The sequence below is a fragment of the Entelurus aequoreus genome, linkage group LG22 (assembly GCF_033978785.1).
Source record: "Entelurus aequoreus isolate RoL-2023_Sb linkage group LG22, RoL_Eaeq_v1.1, whole genome shotgun sequence".
NCBI lineage: Eukaryota > Metazoa > Chordata > Actinopteri > Syngnathiformes > Syngnathidae > Entelurus > Entelurus aequoreus.
The window spans coordinates 18,311,349-18,334,401 of record NC_084752.1 but is presented as its reverse complement, the minus strand read 5'-3'; the positions used below and the strand labels follow the sequence as shown (position 1 = coordinate 18,334,401).

The window sequence follows — 23,053 nt, the reverse complement described above, 5'->3', positions numbered from 1 at the left end:
TGGCACACAAACAACTATCTGAAATGCAGCCAATATTACATACAGATAATGTATCATGAGAATGCATAACTAGATTATATACGAGGATAAAAGTAAAGGAAATTAAATGAGCTCAAATATACCTACAAATGAGGCATAATGATGCGATATGTACATACAGCTAGCCTAAATAGCATGTTAGCATTGATTAGCTTGTAGTCATGTATTGCCAAATAAGCCTGATTAACACTCCAACGAGTCAATAACATAAAAAAAGCGCACCTTTGTGTATTCACATACAGTATAAACCTTTTGGTGGACAAAATGAGACAAAGGAGTGGAAGATTGTACATGTAAACAAACTGTTGCGTCAGTCCACACTATGGTGAGTTCAAGAACCGCCGAAATTAGTAGGACAAAACGATGTTCACCAAATGCTCTGTCGCTTTTTGATGCAGTACCGCCTGAGGGATCGAAGGTCCGTAATATCATCGCTTACGTGCAGTGATTTCTCCAGATTCTCTGAACCTTTTGATGATATTACGGACCATAGATGGTGCAATCCCTATAAGTCCTTGCAATAGCTCGTTGAGAAATGTTGTTCTTAAATTGTTGGACAATTTGCTCACGCATTTCTTGACAAAGTGGTGACCCTCACCCCATCCTTGTTTGTGAATGACTGAGCATTTCATGGAAGCTGATTTTATACCCAATCATGGCACCCACCTGTTCCCAATTAGCCTGCTCACCGTGCTGCCCGGTTTTGGGGTTTGTATAACTAAAATGATCAAGACATACATTCTGAACAAAAACGACTATGTAGACCAGAGGTCTCAAACCCGGGGCCCGCGGGCCATTTGCAGTATTCTGCTTAATTTAATTGTTTAGTGCAGGGGTGTCCAAAGTGTGCACTGTGCCGTACTAAAGCTGTAGTATGTGGACTGTGGAAAATGGTCCTAAGCTACAGTACAGGCCAAAAGTTTGGACACACCTCATTTCAATTCGTTTTCTATATTTTTATGACTATTTAAATTGTAGATTGTCACTGAAGGCATCAAAACTATGACACCTGTGAAGTGAAAACCATTTCAGGTGACTACCTTTTGAAGCTCATCACGAGAATGCCAAGAGTGTGCAAAACAGTAGTCAGAGCAAAAGGGTGGCTATTTTAAAGAAACTAGAATATAAAACTTGTTCAGTTATTTCACCTTTTTTTGTTAAGTACATAACTCCACTCTTTCAATCATAGTTTTGATGCCTTCAATGACAATCTACAATGTAAATAGTCATGAAAATTAAGAAAACGCATTGAAAAGGTGTGTCCAAACTTTTGGCCTGTACCGATGTCAAATCAGGTAGGTATAGTTTTTCCATGAAATACAACAATTTCAAGTTGTGGTACGATAATTTGCCGTTTTTCCATCTGATAATTTGTGTGTGCGAACTTTAAAATAAATTTGAGTTGAAAATAAAAAAATAATGCTTCTGGAGAATGCCACAACATTTTTTTTTAATTGAACCACTGAAATAAATCAACATTTTAAGGATATTTACAATGTATTGTGATGCACCTGTATACACAAAGAGCTCAAACACACTGCATCATCAGATTGTAACATTGTAGGATTTAAACATTTTTAGTATTTCATACATTTCAAACACAAAAAGTCACTGAAACAACACTAGCAGACTTGTGGTCACCAATTTAAAGCCAAATGTGTCATCCAAAAACATTTGACAGGCAGATATACTGACCTCACCTGGACATTGTCCCATACCCAAACAGTCCTACTATTGTGAGGCCCAACAAGAGCAGAATTCCAGTTAGCCCTAAAGAGTGAAAACACACAGTGTGTGCAGAGCTTGTATCAAATCATCTCATCATAGAAATGATATCTAAAAATACACAGGGTTATTAATACACCAATGAAAGTAACAAAAACATGCAAGACTTAATAGCACATGCTAAGTATTAGTTTAAATGTGTGGTTGATTTAGAGACAAAAACGGAAATAGTACACTCGTACTAGTGCATCAGAGCACAACCTTCACTTTCATACAACATGTGGTGCTCAGAAAAATCGAGAAGAAATGAAATCTGTAATAATAAAAAAGCTCCCGGAGAACGAGACTCCCCACACCTGCGCCAAGGCTGCATAATCCCAAACACACCCCTCATCCAGGTCAGACATGTATTAGTCACTAGGAGATTCAGGATACTCTCCTTCGTTGTGAAAAGTTTGCCGACATGTCGCACTCCGCCACTATGTTTCAAAAGTATTTTTGCAGTAATAACTCAAAAATGTGAGGTGTCAAGACAAGCACTTTGTAAAAACTGCACTGAACTAGGGCCCCGTTTTGTGTGAAGAAACACAGAAAATGTCCCTTGACGAATGCCAGGGCATTTAGTACGAAATCTTATCAGAAACTTATCCCAGCCACATCCTGCTCCGTCACTGATGAGACTAAAATGATACATTTACCCTTCAAACTCCGTCGTTCTCGTGTTAGATTTGTGTCTTAATAATGTCAAAGGGGATGTGCACTTTTTGTGAAATGTTGCCTATCATTCATAATCCTTTTGTAAGACAATCACACGTTTTTCTTTTTTTTAATGCAATTTAACTCATAAACGTTTGCAAAAGTCAGCTAACAATGGAGCCCATGAGTCGCTCTATTCCAACTATAAAGCGCTCTAAAAACATGTAATGTATTAACATTCATAATAACATGTAATATTTACGTGTTTTGCTCATTTTAAGTATACAGCCGAGTATTATTTCACAAACGCATTAAAACGTTCGCGTTTCCCTTCAACAACACTACTTTGATTGTAAATATTATACATAATGTAAATATTTCAATGTATATACTCTGATGATTAACTTGTGGGATGACTGTATTATGCTGATAGTATATATTTGCACCATGAATTGATTTACGTGGACCCCGACTTAAACAAGTTAAAAAACTTATTCGGGTGTTACCATTTAGTGGTCAATTGTACGGAATATTAACTGTACTGTGCAATCTGCTAATAACAGTTTTCAATCAATTCAATCCAATCACTACTGACACCCAACAACTCAAGGCAGACTTCATGAGAGCCCTCAAAGACTACTTTGGGACCAAATGATGATCCAGAACTTTAGATTTTTGAGCCTGAATATAAAGAGGATGATCTACAAGTCTTAAAAGCTTTGTGCCAAACAGATCCAGCTTTAGTGACACACTAAGATCATGCAGCAGTATTGGTAAGTGCTAAACAAGAAATACAAACATAATAAAGCAATCACTTACTGTACAATGTTTGCTCTCACTGGGATGCCGTTTAGATAAAGAAAATAATCATTATTCTTACGCAGGTTGGCCGCAAACAAGCGTTTTTTTGTCTTTCTTGCCATCTCCAAGTCTAGTTTACTTTTAAAGTTGACCAACTTCTCGGTTTATGGCCACAGGTGGGAGGCATGATTTATAATCTACAATTCATTTTCACCAGCTCCAAGGCGATGCAGCAGCTCACCGGCTCAGTATGTCAATATAGCAGCATAAGCTAGTTAGCTCTCTGTGATCACGGCAGGCGCTGAAAATAGTTTGTCTGCGGTATAGCTTATAACAACAATATTGCTATTGCTATTGGTCAATATTCGGGTCAGAAGATGTAAATGGAGTATTGTTGGTAGTTTTTTGATGTTTTTAGAGGGCTTTATGGGCGGACTAGTGTACTCCCATTAACTGCATTATTAGCCACCTCGTACTATCAGTATTTTACGACTTAAACGCATTAAAAAAATAAAAAAACTGTTCTTGTCTTACATAAGGATTATGAATGTGAAGTGAATTATATTCATAAAGCGCTTTTCTCTAGTGACTCAAAGCGCTTTTACACAGTGAAACCCAATATCTAAGTTACATTTAAACCAGTGTGGGTGGCACTGGGAGCAGGTGGGTAAAGTGTCTTGCCCAAGGACACAACGGCAGTGACTAGGATGGCGGAAGCGGGGATTGAACCTGGAATCCTCAAGTTGCTGGCACGGCCGCTCTACCAACCGGGCCATACTTGCTATATTCTGATAGGTAATTCCCAAATAAGAGCAGTTCCCCTTTAAAGGGGGTCATGTTGTGCTATTTTTCTACATTTAAAACACATCCTAGTGTTCTACATAACTTGTAATGGTGGTTCAACATTTTGCAGAGATTTTGTTTTACAGATCATCTTCACCCCGCTCTCTGACCGTCATTTCAGGATGCGCCATTTTGTTTGTGGTCTTATTTGGTGCCCAAGCGTTAACCCTAACCCAAATACATTTCTGTTTAGGGCCCTAATTTAGCCTGGGGCGGCCCTTACTATACTTCTAATATGCTGACCACCAGTTCACCCTCCCAAACGACTGAATTCAATCTACTCTACTTTAAGAAACAAATATCATATGTTTATAAATCAATGCACAGACAAGTGAATCCCATGCATGCAGGTTATTTTAAAAACATAAAACCATACGAAAATATTATTGTAGCAAAACAATTTGCAGATGCGTATCTCAATGTGTGTGTGTAATCCGTTTGTACGCGTTCTAATATGTGTGCCTGTTTGGATTCGTGTGTTTGTAAACAAAACATCTGTCCGTTTTGCCATCAATATGCTTGTTTAGATTTGGTATTTGCAAACAAATTCTTATTTTTTCTGACCGTTTCAAATAGTCGATACCTGACTGACATTTAAATAAAAATGTCATAATCATTGAATAATGCCTTGTTAGTATTCTATATCAAACATTTTATTCTACTTAGAAACACCGGATCAATCAGGTCTCTTTTCATGCAGTGACTGTTGCTATTAGTTTAACATCACACATTCCAGTTATACACTGCTGAAAACGCAAACTACAATTAATTTCAAAAATAGAATAAAGGTTTCCCAAATCACAAATTATGTTATTCGTAATTTTCACCATCTGTGGGATAATTTTGTCCAAATAGATGAAAGGTTTTACAAAGTTATGATTTTTCATGCCACATTTATATTCCTATTTTGGTTACATTGTTGTTTTTTATTATTATGCAACAACAGCAGTGACAAATTATTCAATTAAACGTCATTTTAGGTCAAAAGTATCAGTCTGCTATCGACTATCAGTATCGGCCATTATTTGTATCGGAAGCTAACTTCAGCCTGGTTAAACATCACTGGATTCTAGGCACCGACGAGACAAATCTTTTGTACACCTACAGATTACTGCACGCACACCCGCACACATCTGCCACGATAAATGTGTAGCAAAAGTTACATTTAATAAAACAAAAAATTTAACACGGACACACAGATTTCTTTCACACACACACACACACACACATATACATAGCAGTGGTGTGCTGCCAGGGCCAGCAGTGCCTTCTCTAATCAGATATCATAATCATAATTAAAGATACAATTATTTTTTTATTTACTTTCCCCAAATATCTAAAAGTATTCATATTCTCTTCATGTCATATTATGCTCCTTCCAGAGCTGTTGTTTTTAGTTTTAGTTTGTATCCAATCAGAATTCAGCTAACTTATGTTGCCATGCTGTACCAAATCTGCCAGACACCTACAGAATCAATGCGGACGTCCGTGCACTGTAAGTGAACGGGGACATACAGTTGCTAGACAGTTGCGATAGCCAATCAGATCACGAGTTGTTGTCAGTAAGGCCTTCTAGCTGGCCTCACGTTAAACGTGACATTTACGCGTCCTGTGATTGGATACTCATCAGGACCGTTAGCGGATGAATTTGAGAACATATAGAGTTGATAGATAGTTGCGATAGCCAATCAGATCACAAGTTGTTGACAGTAGCCTATCCAAGTAGTCGGATGTTAACCAGACTGTCATTGGATACTCACTTGTTATTCCAAAGTGAGTATCCATTTACAAGTTTCAATTTAGCAGGAAGCGGGAAGTGTTGCGCCGTAGCCAGACGGGGCTAGCAGAGAAGGAGAACAAAACGTTGATTAGGTGGCAGATATATATTTGCAAGGCCCTTTTCAAGAAGGATATTTAAAGAGAAACTACAACTTGTGAGGCGATGTCGGCCAACCCCGGAAGCTAGCTCAGCTGTTCTGGCGATGAAATGGGTAAAGGCCCGTCATTTCCACTCGAATAAGCCGACGACGAGGGGCACCACTGGCTTCAGGGGCGCCGAAAGGGGGGGGGGGGGGGGGGGGGGTAAAGGAGACGGATTCTAGGGGCCCATGATGGAGGGGGGCCCAGAGAGGCCCCTAATGATGATGAAATTATAATACGGGGGCCCTGTAAAGATTATTTCATGGGGCCCAAAATCCCTAGCAGCGCCCCTGACTGGCTTATACGGCGTCAAAAAGGTTCTAATAAATTGTGAGTTCAAATATCTAATTTTTTCACTTTTAATGTTTTTTGCAATTTAAATTTTGACACGACCACATAAAATATGTTTTACTTGCTGATGCATTTTAATTGTTTTTTAAATGCGCCAGAAAATAACCCGTTTTGTACACTGTTGATGTGGTTCAATTCCCAGTAGAGCGTAAATGTGTTTCTGTATAGTATTTCTCCAGCAACGGTCATGTGGTGACATAAATTATGGTATTTTGAGAGGTAATTATTGAAGTCGGACATCACAGAGGGCCTAGGTGCGAAACGCACGGCCCGCCACACAGACCTACAGATTTTAACACAGACACACAGATGTTGTTTACACACACACACACACACAAAGACAAATCCAAACAAAACACAAAAATCGCAACACGGATAAGCTAATTGTTTTTACAAACAAAAATCTAAACACAGACACACAAATTAAAACAGACACGTGGATTTCATACACACAGATTGAGATACGCATTTGCAAATTGTTTTGCTGCAATGATATTTCAGCGTAGCACTGAACTACATGGCGAAACTAAAGCCTGAAGCTTCCATAGCAGACAGAGAACTGGAATCTATAATTGACACGTAGTACATATTAGCGGGGAGAAGGGCCGGGAGGAGGCGGCTTAAAAGGGTAAGGCGGGCGCCCCATGAAGCCCATTACCGGGGGCTGAGGTGAAGCAAACTGCTTAGCTATGAGAGGCCGAGGCCCCCCTGGTAGCACAGACGGAGGACGAGGCTGGGCGAACTGACCCTGATGCTGACTCGACTGATCCATCCCTCCGTTACTTGCAGACTGGCCTCTGCCGGGGGCATTATAGCCGCCGCTGTAACTCTGGTACTGATCTGAACTGTGGCTGTTTCTGCCGTCACGGCTACGGTCATTGTAGGAGGAAGAGAAGGCTTCATTGGTACGCTCGCCGCGGCCGTAACCAGGGCGGCCGCCCCTGCCACCGCCGCTTCCTTCTCCATGGCGCATGCGGCGATGATTCCCATCCTGGTACATCATGTTGGGATTGTGGGAGTTGCTGCTACGGTAACGCATTCTTCCACCTGTGATGAAAAATGTAAACAACACATTTTCAAACGTGCTCACAGAAGTACCGCTTTCATCCGACTAATTGTACAAAAATCAAACCAATTTTCCTCGTCATGAAAATCCAACCAGGACACCCAAAAATATTAACATAAATCACATTTTATAGAGAATAATTATAGTTTTACATGCAGAAAAAATAAATATGATTAATGAAAGGGATGATTTAACATCACTGACATTTATTGACGATATTTGTGGATTAAAAAAACCAACAACTTTTTAAAGCATATTTGGGATAGGCTCTAGCACTCCCGCCACCCCGAGAGGGACAAGAAGTAGAAAATGGATGGATGGATTTTGTATTACTGTGTTATAGGGGTGCTCAAATAAATTGATTCACATCTGAATCACGATTCTTATTAATTCCAATTCTAAATAATTTTTATAATTTTCTAAAATTGAACAAAAATAATTTCAGAATCAATTTAAAAAAATAAATTTTAGACCGTAACCGCACCTACCAAAAAATGTATTGCGTGAATAGGTTTTATTCGAGAATTGTGTTGAATTGACAATGGATTCTGAATTTAATTGTCACCCCAGGAATCGGGATCAAATTGCGAGTTATTGTAAGACCACCAACCCTACTGTATTATTTTGCGCCAATCGGTAAAGTCCAAGTAGGACGTCCGTTTCTAGGTTAAGAGTAAACTCTGAAAACCTCTAACAACACAGCGGCTAATCTTGTAGCTATCTTCACTGCTAACTTTTTGATGAATGCCTGCCTCATCAATGACACATCTCCACATTGGTGAGCCTTTGACACGAGACAAACTGGACTCGATGTGACTCGGAGCGCCATTATTGCAAACAAGACGGCTCTCAGCTTTCATCAGCTGTCTGGGGCAAAGTGGATATGAGCTCTGTTGATTCAGGATTCACTTAATTTTCAACATTAATTACAGCTTTGAGGTGACACAGACATGCTTTGCTAACACGGAATGCTAAGACAGCTAATGGCTGTAGTTGCGACTGTCAAGTTGACCAAGTTATTGCAGTACACACCCATGGTCTCATTAATTAGTTAAAATGTAATATCGGAAATGATCGGTATCGGTTTCAAAATGATCGGTATCGGTTTCAAAATTATCGGTTTCAAAAAGTCAAATTTATGACTTTTTAAAACGCCGCTGTGTACACGGACGTAGAGAGAAGTACAGAGCGCCAATTAACCTTAAAGGCACTGCCTTTGCGTGCCGGCCCAATCACATAATATCTACGGCTTTTCACACACACAAAAGTGAATGCAAGGCATACTTGGTTAACAGCCTTACAGGTCACACTGAGGGTGTCCGTACAAACAACTTTAACACTGTTACAAATATGCGCCACACTGTGAACCCACATCAAACAAGAATGACAAACACATTTCGGGAGAACATCCGCACCGTAACACAACATAAACACAACAAAACAAATACCCAGAACCCCTTGCAGCACTAACTCTTCCAGAACGCTACAATATACACCCCCCGCTACCCTCCACTCCTCCACCCCCCACCACCTCAACCCCCCACCACCACCTCAACCCCCCCCAACCCCATCATCTCAGCCTCCTCATGCTCTCTCAGGGAGAGCATGTCCCAAATTCCAAGCTGCTGTTTTGAGGCATGTTTAAAAAAAAAGCACTTTGTGACTTCAATAATAAATATGGCAGTGCCATGTTGGCATTTTTTTCCATAACTTGAGTTGATTTATTTTGGAAAACCTTGTTACATTGTTTAATGCATCCAGCGGGGCATCACAACAAAATTAGGCACAATAATGTGTTAATTCCACGACTGTATATATCGGTATCGGTTGATATCAGAATCGGTAATTAAGAGTTGGACAATATCGGAATATCGGCAAAAAAGCCATTATCGGACATCTCTACTTAAAACCCAATTCTAAATTAGGGGAATTACCCAGGATTTGACATAGTATTTCCACGTCGTGGCCGTGTTGTAGTGGCCGGGCGATGACCATAAATGACGCTTGGCAGCTCTTCCGGGTTACTTGTGAGTACTGTAATCTACGGTAGAACACACTCAAGGCTATATATTGGGTAAAACTCTGTAAAGATGACTATATGGGTGTTATTTCATGTTTAGAGAGTTCTGATTATGTAAAAAAAATTTTTATTAGAAGGTTGTTAACAGTTTTTTTTTACATTCTCTTAACTCTGAAAATTGTAAATTTCCTAATATTACTACTTTGCAGAAACCCGTTTATTGCGGTCACGTCTGGTCCCAAAAAAAGAAACGCCTGTAATTGTGTATTTAAAAAATAGTAACAGAAGATAATTACCTCCTCTTCCTTGGCATGACTCAACCATCTGAAGCAGCTGGGGGCTGACAGCCTGATTGGCCTCCTGCAAAACTCGGACAAGGTCTCTGGCCTGGCGTGCGTTCCCCGGAGTGAAAAAGGTGTAGGCCGTGCCCTTGTTGGTGCTGCGCGCCGTACGTCCAATACGGTGGACGTAATCCTCAGAGGAGTTGGGATAGTCATAGTTGATGACGAACTTGATGTCTTCAACATCTTTTGAATAAGAAGCAACAGGTTTTAGACAAACAAACATCTTCAGGCAAGAAAACTTCAATCAGGATCTTGATTGGTTGAATAACTGATGATTACAGATTTGTTGACATTTCACATCAAATTGATGATCTTTTAATAATCTTACCTGCATAACAAAACACAAGCTCCTCGTTTACCTTTACTTTGACATCTCTCTCCACAGAGAGCATACTAAATAAATAAATAAAAGATAAACGGCTGGTAAACTGGATTGTTACAAGATTTATCATTGCCAAGGCAACTATAACTTCTCTTCCTGGTGGACCAGCCAGGATATTATTTGTGAAAGTGCTAACATCTGTGCAAGTATGTTCAACTTTGCAGCACGCTAAACTTCAAAATGTAGTTCTGTAAGTGTTAAGCATGTACAACATGCAAAAAAATGGGGAAAAATAGACTTTTGCCTTGTTAGTTACTTTCTATTTTAACGAAAGCAGGGGTCACAAACCCATATTTTGTGGCCCTTTACTTAATTCCATATTATAGTGTAGTTGTGGCCCGTGCACCCTGGGCAGCTAATACTTAAAATATAGTATGGCAACCTTTAATCCCAAGAGAAAAAGCACATTGTGCAACACAAATAGCAACTTCTTGTAAGCAAGTGGATTTTGTCTCTGACTGTCCTGTAATTCAACATTGTCAAAAATATAAAATGTTTTGCATTCAGTTTTAAATGTATATTGACTTTGGGCCCATCATATCTTAGGGTCACTATAGCTGTTGGTAGAAAAAGTGAACAAATTTAATCACATTGTTAAAAAGGGATTCTGAAGTGAATACTTTATGCGGCACAGCCTCACCCAGACTCTACCTGCAGTGGCCCCCAATTGATTGAGTTTGAGAGCCCTGATCTAAAGTAATATGTACTAAAATCTGAGATATACTACTTAAAATACATTAAATAATCTGCCAACCGAAGAAGAAAATAACTTGTCAAAACACCATTTTACTTGTTTCAGTGTCTGGAAAGTGTTACTTAAGATCAAAGAAGTATTAGTAAAAATATCAGTATTTTGCCCTTGATTTCTGTTATTTAATTTTAGTTACAGTCATGGTCAAAAGTTTAGATACACTTGTAAAGAACATAATGTCATGGCTGTCTTGAGTTTCCAATAATGTCTACAACTCTTATTTTTTTGTGATAGAGTGATTGGAGCACATATTTGTTGGTCACAAAAAACATTCACGAAGTTTGGTTCTTTTATGAATTTATTATGGGTCTACTGAAAATGTGAGCAAATCTGCTGGGTCAAAAGTATACATACAGCAATGTTAATATTTGGTTACATGTCCCTTGGCAAGTTTCACTGCAATGAGGCGCTTTTGGTAGCCATCCACAAGCTTCCGGCAAGCTTCTGGTTGAATTTTTGACCACTTCTCTTGACAAAATTGGTGCAGTTCAGCTAAATGTGTTGGTTTTCTGACACTGACTTGTTTCTTCAGCATTGTCCACACGTTTAAGTCAGGACTTTGGGAAGGCCATTCTAAAACCTTAATTCTAGCCTGATTTAGCCATTCCTTTACCACTTTTGACATGTTTTTGGGCTCATTGTCCTGTTGGAACAACCAACTGTGCCCAAGACCCAACCTCCGGGCTGATGATTTTAGGTTGTCCTGAAGAATTTGGAGATAATCCTCCTTTTTCATTGTCCCATTTACTCTCTGTAAAGCACCAGTTCCATTGGCAGCAAAACAGGCCCAGAGCATAATACTACCACCACCATTCTTGACGGTAGGAATGTTGTTCCTGGGATTAAAAGCCTCACCTTTTCTCCTCTAAACATATTGCTGGGTAATGTGGCCAAAGAGCGCAATTTTTGTTTTATCTGACCACAGAATATTCCTCCAGAAGGTCTCATCTTTGTCCATGTGATGTCAGATGAAACAAAAATTGAGCTGTTTGGCCACAATACCCAGCAATAGATTTGGAGGAGAAAAGGTGAGGCCTTTAATTCCAGTAACACCATGCCTACCGTCAAGCATGGTGTTGGTAGTAATATGCTCCGGGCCTGTTTTGCTGCCAATGGAACTGGTGCTTTACAGAGAGTAAATGGGACAATGAAAAACGAGAATTACCTCCAAATTCTTCAGGACAACCTAAAATCATCAGCCCGGAGGTTGGGTCTTGGGCGCAGTTGGGTGTTCCAACAGGACAATGACCCCTAACACACCTCAAAAGTGGTAAAGCAATGGCTAAATCAGGCTAGAATTAAGGTTTTAGAATGGCCTTCCCAAAGTCCTGACTTAAACGTGTGGACAATGCTGAAGAAACAAGTCCATGTCAGAAAACCAACAAATTTAACTGAACTGCACCAATTTTGTCAAGAGGAGTGGTCAAAAACTCAACCAGAAGCTTGTGGATGGCTACCAAAAGCACCTTATTGCAGTGAAACTTGCCAACGGACATGTAACCAAATATTAACATTGCTGTATGTATACTTTTGACCCAGCAGATTTGCTCACATTTTCAGTAGACCCATAATAAATTCATAAAAGAACCAAACTTCATGAATGTTTTTTGTGCTGCAATCACTCTATCACAAAAAAAATAAGAGTTGTAAAAATTATTGGAAACTCAAGATAGCCATTACATTATGTTCTTTACAAGTGTGTGTAAACTTTTGACCACGACTGAATATTATAGATTTTTTAGAGCATCCATTGATTTGGCTTGTCTTTGTCACTTTTCAAAATGTTCACTTCTTGCTCCTGCATTTACGACAGTAGCAGTAAGCGAGTAAAACACATTTTAAAATAGTACGGTAAGCCCGGGAGCAAAAATTATTCCTTATTGTTGCTTTAATGTCAAACACTAGGAAAACATAACATTTGGATTTCCATGCACAAGACTCCAAAACCGTTGAACATCCATATTTGGTCAGCATGATCTTCGCTGGCCAGACTGTGTGAACACAAGTAGTCTGTTTCTCATTACGGAACATAAGGGGCTCTGACCACAAAGCTGATTCTGATCAGCCTCCATCATGTCTTTTTTTATTTTATTTAGCAAACTTAACGATGCACCATGATATGAACTTAGCTGTTTCTTTAAAAAGAAGGCTGATGGCGGTAACTGCATGTACTGTGAGTTTATGGAGGAATTAAAAGTGGGCGGTGAGGTACTTACCCCCTTTGTGGTGATCAGTCCTGGTTCAGAGGGAGGGGCTGAGGGTGAGGGAGACCGGATCCCTCACCTTCTACGCACACCAGCAAAGTCAGACGGGAGCAGAACCGCTTTACCTCGCAACGGCAGGTTCTGTTGCTCTCTCGCCACATTGCAGGAAGCCTCCTTGGGCCCCTGGCCAGGACTGGATCCAGACGAGCCCGTCTTAACTCTCCCTGTCTATCTGTCTGCTTTTTTTTCGGCCAGCAGACAAACAGGTATCTCAGGCTGCTCCCATGACAGGCTCGTTGGACTTACACACTGACAATATCAGGTTAGGGAAGGGGGAAAGGATGGGGTCTAAGTTAACTACAGGAAGGCAAAAAACTAGACCAACCTCTACTTTTAATGAGAGTGAGGGGGCAGCGACGGCGCAGAGAGTTACAGCTGCCGTGTGCTGCCAAACCCTGAGAGGAGAAGAGGGGACAAAAAAAAAAAAAAGAATATAGTGATCGAAATTTTAGCAAGTCAAAGACCCTCATCCCCCCTTCTCACATTTATACCCATGCTAACAAATTAGCTCAACCTTTTCTTCCTGTTGTTTTTGTATTTAACAATTTGGACATGCAGTCATTGTCCGAGACAGCACACACAAACATAGTACAGCGTGTGGCCCATTCCAACCCATCAGTGCCATTTGTGTCCCATGTTATACTTTTTTTATATATTTTTTTACATATTTGGGTTATTCCTAACTAAATGACGCTCATTTTCTAAAAAAAAAAAAAAGTTTTACACTGTAGTCGTGTCTATGGGTTTTCAATAAGTCCTGTTACCCTAGCGTATTATCCCGGCTAAAAAGTGGAATATTGAACATGTCACATGGTCCACAAAAGTTGCATCGTTCAGATCATCTACAGGTCAGAAACATAGCTGCAATTGCCATTGAGGGCACCCTGGTCATGTCCTTGGTATTTTTTTAGGTGACAAAAGGATGACGATGTGACTTTGTCTAGGACATCGTGTGCGCTGTACATCACCATACGTAGATCATCCTCTCTTGATATACAATCTTTGGTCATCCACAGCCCGCTTCAACTCCAACAACGTAATGCAAAGAAGTCCACTTTTACTTTAAACATCATCTGATCAGAAATGTGCTGTCAGCATAACGTTACCATTAAATCATACTGATGTAACTAATGTCGCTCTCACCTGAATGAAACTAATGTGAAACGCTGTCGTTATAATACTGTAGTCGTGTCAATCAGGGGCCGCCTCGCCCTAAATGCAGAACACGTGCTTTGCGTAAGGCTTTGCGATCAGTGGAGGGTGTGGGGCATTTAGCATGAAGAAGCACATTAAAAACAAATGAAGTAAATTATTGAATGGCAAAGCGCTTTATATAATATTTTACCACAAACTTATTCCTCGCCACATCATGCTCTTTCACTGATTAGAATATGAAAATAAAATGTCTTCCATTGTTTCCGATGGCTCCATGGCAGACGTCGTTAGTACATTTCGGGTTCGAACCCTAGTCGTGTTTAAAAATTTGGAAAACATTTTAAAATTATGTTTTAATGATGTTGAAATTGTTTAATATACTAAACTTCAGGATATTAAAAAAACGTGGACTGTTACAAAATCATGCTGATTATCAAAGATGTTAGACAAGTGATAGCTCCATCTTATCTTGCTGATTGTAGTGTACCATATGTCCCGGCAAGAAATATGCGTTCTAAGAACTGCGGCTTATTAGTGATTCCCAGAGCCCAAAAACAGTCTGTGGGCTATAGAGCATTTTCTATTCGGGCTCGAGTACTCTGGAATGCCCTCCCGGTAATAGTTAGAGATGCTACCTCAGTAGAAGCATTTAAGTCCCATCTTAAAACTCATTTGTATACGCTAGCCTTTAAACAGACCCCCCTTTTAGACCAGTTGATCTGCCGTCTCTTTTCTGCTCTGCCCCTCTCCTGTGTGGAGAGGTTATTAGGTGACCACAGATGAAACGCTAGCTATTCAAAGTTGGTACACGGGGTGGACCACTCATCTGTGCATCAGTTGTTGACGTCTCTGCGCTGCTGACTTGTCTCCACTCAAGATGATCCCCTGCTGGCCCCACTACGGAATGGACTCACACACTATTAACTAGATCCACTCGACGTCCATTGCACCGGTCGCCCAAGGGGGCCCCCCCATCTGCGGTCCCCTCCAAGGTCTCTCATTGGGTTGAGTTTTTTCTTGCCCTGATGTGGGATCTGAGCCGAGGATGTCATTTGGCTTGTGCAGCCCTTTGTGACACTTGTGATTAAGGGCTACATAAATAAACTGATTGATTGATTGAGTTATAGTTTAATTAAAGCTTTTGTTATTCAGGAAATTATTTGTGCTGCTCAAGGTAATATTATTTATATGGTGCTGGGATACCCATGATTTCAGTCTTTCAAAGTTCCTCTTGGACAACCAATTTTTGACCTCTGTATTTGTCAAATCGTAGTTACGGCCCTGGTCAGAAAGTAAGTATTTTTCTGTACCGGTATATTGAATGATATTTCAACTATGACTGTGGGAGTTAAATCTCAGCAAAGTCCTGATAGCTAAATTGTTTGTGAATGTTATTGCATTTGTTTTTTTAAATACATATTTTTGTTGAGTCATTGTAATGCTTTTAGAGTCAAAAATGTAATAGCACAAATGTTATGCAGCTATATTCCATATTTACTAATTCTATGCTAAAAACTCACCCCGTTACACAAATTAGTCATCTTTGACTTAGGGAACCTTGATAAAAATTTAATAAAGTTCCCTGAAATGGGCGAATACAAGTATTGAGTAGTTTGATATCTGTATTACCAATTTAGAGTTGAAAAAAGACACAAATGTATGCTTATTTTGAGAGTTATAACAAGCAAATGGCACTGACTCAATGGAATGGCCCATGTATGAATGTGTAGTGTTTATTATTCAGGCGCGTCTACCCAACACAGACACTCCGTTTAGGCAGCGTGCCAAAGAGCCCCGGTTGAAGGATGCTTTGTAACTATAGTAACAAGAAACAGACCAGTGGACCAGAAAGACGGCAGCCTCCATACTGTACAGCGTAGGTAAGTCACCGGCTGTCAACTTATTGTATAGTATCCTTTTTGCATTGATTCTTTGTCATTGATATTGTACACTCTCATCTTACTGATGTCCTTTGTTTTCCCTGTAGATTAATTAATATGAACTCAGGCTAATACAGTGGAACCCATTTATGTCAACACCTCCAACTGGCTGACTGATGTCAACATAATCGGTTGATGACATAACCAAAATTACATTCACTTGTTTGTTGGCCGAAAGCATAATGAGACTGGGCAATGTGGAAGTTTTTTGACATGGTTTTCATCCATGTGTATATTTTTATTCTCCTTTTTTTATATATTCGTATACTCTTCTATTTAACTGTGATGCTTTCGATGTATGCCTTGACTACAAAAAATGTATACATGCACACATCTTTATTCTGGTGTCTCACAATCTAAAAGAAAAATATGGTGCAGTTTGTTAGTTGATTTGGAGGAATTTTGGTTAAAACTGGCATGCTTTTATTTTGAATCTTATTCGGCACTAAACAGGAAGTCACTATGTGCATGTTTTAATGCTGCATAACGTAGGCAGTAGGTCATTATATTTGTTATGTATCTCCGCTCACAATGAAGTTGACAACACAGTACTAGAAGGGGTGTTAAATTATTGCATTAATTAGATAGATAATATAACTAATTAGATTAATTCTTCTTCTTTAGCGCATGTTTTTTAATTTCATCGTGAATTTATTTTTTCATGATTAACAATGCATTTTTTGAAGTTCTAACTTAAAGCACTGTGATTGAAGAGTCTGTTTTATTCTGAAGCAGACAGAAAGCAACCAGTTAACTTCAGCATTTCATATGGACTTGGGGCCGTATTTATCAAGCGTCTTAGAGTGCCATTTTACACTTAAGTCCTGAGAATTTGCGAAATTTAGTCCTACTCTCAACCTTAAGAATAAAAGCTATTTATCAACTTTCTTAAGTCTAAGAATCACTCGTACTCTCCACGATATTTAAGAGACCTTCAGAGGTGTCCTAAGTGGTTAGGAGTTGCCAGCGGGGGATGGCACTGAGGCGAGAGAGACGTGCACGAACGTTCAGGGAGCGGAAGGATGTCCTGGCTTTGTTTGATGACGAGCAGCTGATCAAACGGTATCGTTCAGACAGAGCGGGTATTATTTTTGTCACAGATTTAACAAGGGGCGTCTCCTCTCGCCAGTTTGGTTTTCTTTTCGATTCCATGTTGATTTCTGCATGTGGCTGCAGTGGGCTAGTATATATAGAGCCACCCACACCAGTTTCAAATTAGTTGCCTAATTAATGAATTGGAAAGAAAAGGAAACATTTATTTTTGATTCATTGCCAATATTGTTTGTTTGTTTTGTATTATTTTGTAGTTTATTGTCAAAATATACACTCCCATTGTCCACTTAAACATTTCTAAGATATTTCTTTATTCTTAGACAAGGGATTCCTTCCGTGATTGGTCATTTCTATGGACACAGAAATGACGTCACCTAAAATTCCGTTTACGGCACATAGTAATGTCGTAATTCAGCTCTATTCAGTCCTACACTTCGCTGAAAGTGTGAGTAAGACGCTTGATAACTAACTTTTAAGTGCAGCTTTCAGCGAATAATTTCTTTACTCATAAGTCAACTCTTAGCAGACTTCTTAGGAGTAATTCTAAGAAGCTTGATAAATACGGCCCCTGATGTTTTATTTTTGTGAAAGGCTAAGACCACATCTGTTTAAGTCTGTTGAAAACAATACATTACTTCATAATGCCTCTTTTTTGGTTATTTATCAATCTTTTGTAATGAATGAATGTAATGAATTTGAATGAAAATACCTCAAGTTAAGGGCTTTTCTCAGCATTTTTTTTTAGGTGAGATTAAAAAAAGTGATTAGATCCATTAATTACAGATCATGACTAATTAATCTAAAACATTTTTTTTTTTTACCAACTCTAAATACTACATCAAATTTTCACAGAAATTTCAAGTTGACAGAAGTTGTCATACATGTGTGTTGACGTCAACCAAAGCGGGCCCTTTCCAGTAATAACAAAAACACAAGGGATCAGGATTTGATGAGTTAGTTGACGTAGGCAGGTAGTCGACATAAGCGGGTTCCACTGAATAGAAGGAACTCAATGTCGTACCACCTTCAAAATATTAAGAGAAAAAAGTATTGCCCTTTAATGCCATTGACTGTTTAGTAGTGATAACTACTGTCAGTCTCAGAAAGGTCACTTACCTACTGGACACTTTTGAGGCGTAGAATATGTTAGACAATTTTTTGTACACAAACTTCTGCTAAATATCATGTAGATAGATTCAAGTTAATACTACTGCAGAGTGGCGTTCAATGATAAAGGTGAGGGACTAGTTTTAAAGAGGCAACATACCCAAACCCCGAGAGGCAACATCTGTGGCAATCAGAATGGGAGCTTTCCCGTTTCGGAAGTCTGTGGAAATTAAGAAAGATAAATTCCGAAACAACTCTTTGATATTAATTTTAACAATGGCTTATTTCAACGAGGATTGAAAGTTGTGTTTCTCAGACCTGAAAGTACCCAGTCTCTTTCTGGCTGGGTCTTGTCTCCATGGATACACCTGGCTGGCCACCTAAGTATGGGGGGGACACAGGACAGCAGGATTATGTTTTATGCCACCGTACTCAGTTGCTCTCAAATAGTAGCACTAACCCATCCCTCCGCATCCTTCTTGTCAGTTCATCACAGGATTTCTTTGTCTCCACAAAGATGATGGTTTTGTTTTCCTGCTCTGCCATAATCTCCTCCATCAGCTGAATAAGTCTAGACACAAGAAGGCAAAGGAGTAGCGTTACTTAAATCTAATTGGGTGCTCTGCGATGCTGTTGAGTGGAATAAAAGGATGAAAAAAAGATCAACACAAAGACATTACTTGTGATCCTTTTCGTTTTCCATGCAAACATCAACAATTTGCAGGATGTTGTGGTTGGCACTGAGTTCCAGGGCTCCAACATTAATCTGGATGTAGTCTCTTAAGAAGTCTTCAGCAAGCTGACGGACATCCTTGGGCCAAGTTGCACTCCACATTAGTGTTTGTCTGTCCGGCTTGAATGGAAAACACAAGAAAATTATATACACTCAACAAAAATATACTGTTAACGCAACACTTGTTTTTGCTCCCATCATTCAAGGGTTTAAGGAACTTTATTGTCATACCAGCACACGTGAGATGGCACAACATGTAGTACCCCAGATCCAAGATTTAGCCTCATGAGCACCAGAAGAAAATAGCATTTTAAATAGAGTCCAGCCCTAGTGTGTCCAGCTTGTTCACCAGGGTCTGTGGGATGATGGTGTTGAAGGCAGAAGTGGAGTCCAAGAAGAGCAGGCGGACATAGGAGTTCCTGCTCTACATGTGGGTTGACAGGATGAACCGCTCCACTGATTACGCCATCTCATCACTGGAGCGGTTCTTCCTGCTGGCATTCTGATGAAGGTCCCCGCTGACTTCAATGGAGGTCTTAATCTGGCCCATGACCAGCCTCTCAAAGCACTCCATAACTATCGGAGTAAGGACTACTGGCCTGTCACTGGCTAGCTTTTGGGTACAGGAATGATGGTGATTGATAGTTGGAACGAGGTGTATGGAAAATAAACACAGGTGGATTTTATTGATTTCCTTTTTAAGGCCATGAGACACTGTGACGGGATTATGCACAGCCCCATGTTGCAATGATCTATATACAATTCCTGGACTCTGAAAACATCCCAGTTCTTTCTTAGCCAGAATACTCAGCTGACATGTCACCCGTTAAGCATGTTTGGGGTGCTCTGGGTTGGCGTAAACAACAGCATGTTGAAGTTCCTGCTAATATTAGGTAACTTGGCACACCAATTTAAGTGGACCAACATTCAACAACCCGATCAAACCTATGCCAAGCAGATGTTTTGCACTGTGGGAGAAAAAACTATTCTGACACCAGATACTGATACTGGTTTTCTGACCACCTCAGACACACCTGTCAGGTTGATGGATTTTCTCGACAAAGCAGAATTTGCAAAAAATATTAGAGAGAAATAAGTTTTAGATCTTTTCTTTCAGCTCATGAATGATAGGAGTAAAAACAAGTGTTGTGTTTATAATTTTGTTGATGGTATACTAGGGTAAAAATGGCCTACCCGAATTTGATCAACAATCTTGCGAATCTGTGGTTCAAAACCCATGTCTAGCATGCGGTCAGCTTCATCCAACACAAGGTAAGTGCAGCGATTCAAGTTGGTCTTTCCTGACTCCAGGAAGTCAATCAGGCGACCAGGAGTGGCAATGCAGATCTCAACACCTGCAAGAAGAAAATCAAGTTTAGTAAAAGTCAAAAGGAGGCATAGAATTCACATTTGACAGATAAACAGACTAAAAACTTAAACATCCAGGCTTAGTTTTTTTCCCCACATGGATGTGTTCCTTTTTTTCTGTGCGTGTTGTTTTCTGGGCCACACCTTCTAGACTATAATAATTAAAAAGCTGAATTTTAAATTTCTTACATCAGCAGCCATTACAAGTAACGGGAAAGGGAAGCTTCTGTGACACAATTTGCACCAACAACTTTAGCCAATTGTTTAAAAAATGAGTTCATTTTTTTGACGCTTCCTCTCCTGGTTGTCGAAGCGTCAGTGTCCAACTGCCATCACGACTAACAGCATACCTACCCCTCTCAAGGTCTCGAATCTGTGGTCCTTTGGGTGCTCCACCGTAGACACAGGTGCTTTTGATTCTGGAAGAACTGCCATACTCCAAAGCCACCTGTTGAACCTGCTGGGCCAGTTCTCTTGTTGGCGCTAGGACCAAACACTATTAGGAAAGATGGCAAAGAGGTTTATTAAAGTCAAAGACTGCCTGACAACAAAACAAGAAGTAGACTGGACCCTAGGAACACAAACAGTGTACAGTGTGCATATGTACATTTACTGTCCTGTCCCATTCAGTGATATATTGCATTTTGCATGGTTAACTAATTCAGTCAATTACAACAATACAACAAAAACATTAGCCTCTTTTCCACAGCGATCCTGCAAAAAAGCCATATAGGAGTCGAAAAAATATATACATATGTTAATATCAATAAGGTGCCTTTGTTTTTTTACACAAATCCCAGGGAAGGGTTTCAACCCAGGAGTGCAGGAGAAGGGTGTAAAATATCAAACCCCTTTTAAGTCATCTGCTTGCACACAGTCGCCATATTGCCTGTTATGTTAGTCAAGGCAGAGTTTTCTATTAATTAAAAAAATAAAATATGTATTACTTTAAAAATATATATATTTATGGAACTACACATTTCAGGTGATATTTGTGCTGTTATCTCTTGGCAATGATATTTCACAAAACATTGACTGTTGTTTGTTTTAATATTACATTTTAAGGTTTAAGTAACAGGCTTTCGTAGCCAATCAGCACAAGTGATGTGCAATAATATTGATTCTTTCCAATTCGATATAGAGTAAAATTCAGGATGGTATCAGCGATACCAATCTAATACCGATACTTGGTGCAAATACACCTAATTAAAACTTAAAAAATTGGTGTTTTTCAAGTGTCGCTGCTCTTGGGCAATCATCTTCAAACGATATCACAGGGCAAAACAAATTATGGCGCTTTTCTGAACTGAATGAGTTATCTTATTTTACGTCAACTCTGTGTGTAGTGTCCAAATAGCTTACAATAAAATAATACATACACTTGCTGAGTGCAACTTTTAATTGCCAGTAATTTTCAAAAATAAACAAACGACAGACTGAATGCAGCACAGTGTGCCGTTGCGCTTGCATATTACGTACTTACCCAAAAAAATACTGTACCGATCTAATCAGTTTAGTATCAATCATATACTGATATTACCCTTAGTTTCGCCACCACCAATTTATGGATTGATCTGCCCTCCTCTTACGTGTCGTGTACTGACTGTAACAATGCTGACACATCAACCGCTGTTATATCATTCTCTCTTGACTCTTATTAATCTACTTCTTAATTTCCTGTTAAAAGCTGCTTACTTTCTGCTGTAACTTGGTTCCATCTAGACTTAGCGGCTAGCTTAGGTATTAGCATGCTCGCTCCAGCTTGGCTTTGGCGTGTAACATGTTTAGCATCCTCCTAATACCTGATAATGAGACTTGATAATGACACTTAATATGCCGTAATGTAGTGACTATTAATAACTTAGGGGAGCAGCTACATAGTGTAAATGGAGTCACACAATTAGCTGCTAACTTGTCAGCCGGGGGGACTACAAATAAATACAATATTAGCGAGAGGGGATTAGCCTTTATGAAGGGCATTAATTGTCAACGGCGACCACATAATTTTTCAAGAAAATCGGCACATCCCTTTTCAAAATATAAACAAACTAAACAACAGATTGTGTTTGACCAAAAAACTGAGCAGAAAAATTGAGTATGTGAACTTACAATGGGCCCATCTCCTCTCTCCAGGTAGGGCTGATGATTAATGTGCACTATGGAGGGCAGTAGGTACTGCAGATATGGAAAGAGAGTGTAGTGTCAGAGGGCAACATTAATATTGAAAACGTTCACATCATTAATCAATCATGTGGATTCCTTCTGTATTAGTAAATGTGGTGATTATTCGGAAGGGTATTTAACATGCATGCATGCTTACAGCTAGAGTCTTTCCAGAACCGGTCTGTGCTATCCCCACCATGTCCTTGCCACTCAGAGCCAAAGGGAAGCCCTGAGACTGGATTGCTGTGGGCTCTGTAAAGTTCTGCTGTGTCAACGCATCCATCACATATTCTACCACAAGGAAGGGGGCAATAAATAACCCAAACTTTCTT

At 39.6% G+C, this 23,053-nt stretch overlaps 1 protein-coding gene across 3 annotated transcripts in view; it reads right to left on the bottom strand.

Moving 5' to 3' along the window:
- Positions 1-1,972: 1,972 nt before the first annotated feature.
- The window catches only part of LOC133639553 (probable ATP-dependent RNA helicase DDX17), a 104,230-nt gene continuing 83,149 nt past the window's right edge, over positions 1,973-23,053 (bottom strand). For all 3 annotated transcript variants that reach the window (XM_062032949.1, XM_062032948.1, XM_062032947.1), the window contains 10 exons: positions 22,879-23,012; positions 22,668-22,733; positions 20,913-21,054; positions 20,385-20,545; positions 19,138-19,310; positions 18,918-19,028; positions 18,776-18,837; positions 18,618-18,677; positions 9,758-9,988; positions 1,973-7,422 (listed from right to left, as the gene is read on the bottom strand). In XM_062032949.1, coding sequence (XP_061888933.1) covers positions 6,965-7,422; positions 9,758-9,988; positions 18,618-18,677; positions 18,776-18,837; positions 18,918-19,028; positions 19,138-19,310; positions 20,385-20,545; positions 20,913-21,054; positions 22,668-22,733; positions 22,879-23,012 — 1,598 coding nt within the window. In that variant the 3' untranslated portion in view covers positions 1,973-6,964. The remainder of the gene's footprint in view (positions 7,423-9,757; positions 9,989-18,617; positions 18,678-18,775; positions 18,838-18,917; positions 19,029-19,137; positions 19,311-20,384; positions 20,546-20,912; positions 21,055-22,667; positions 22,734-22,878; positions 23,013-23,053) is intronic.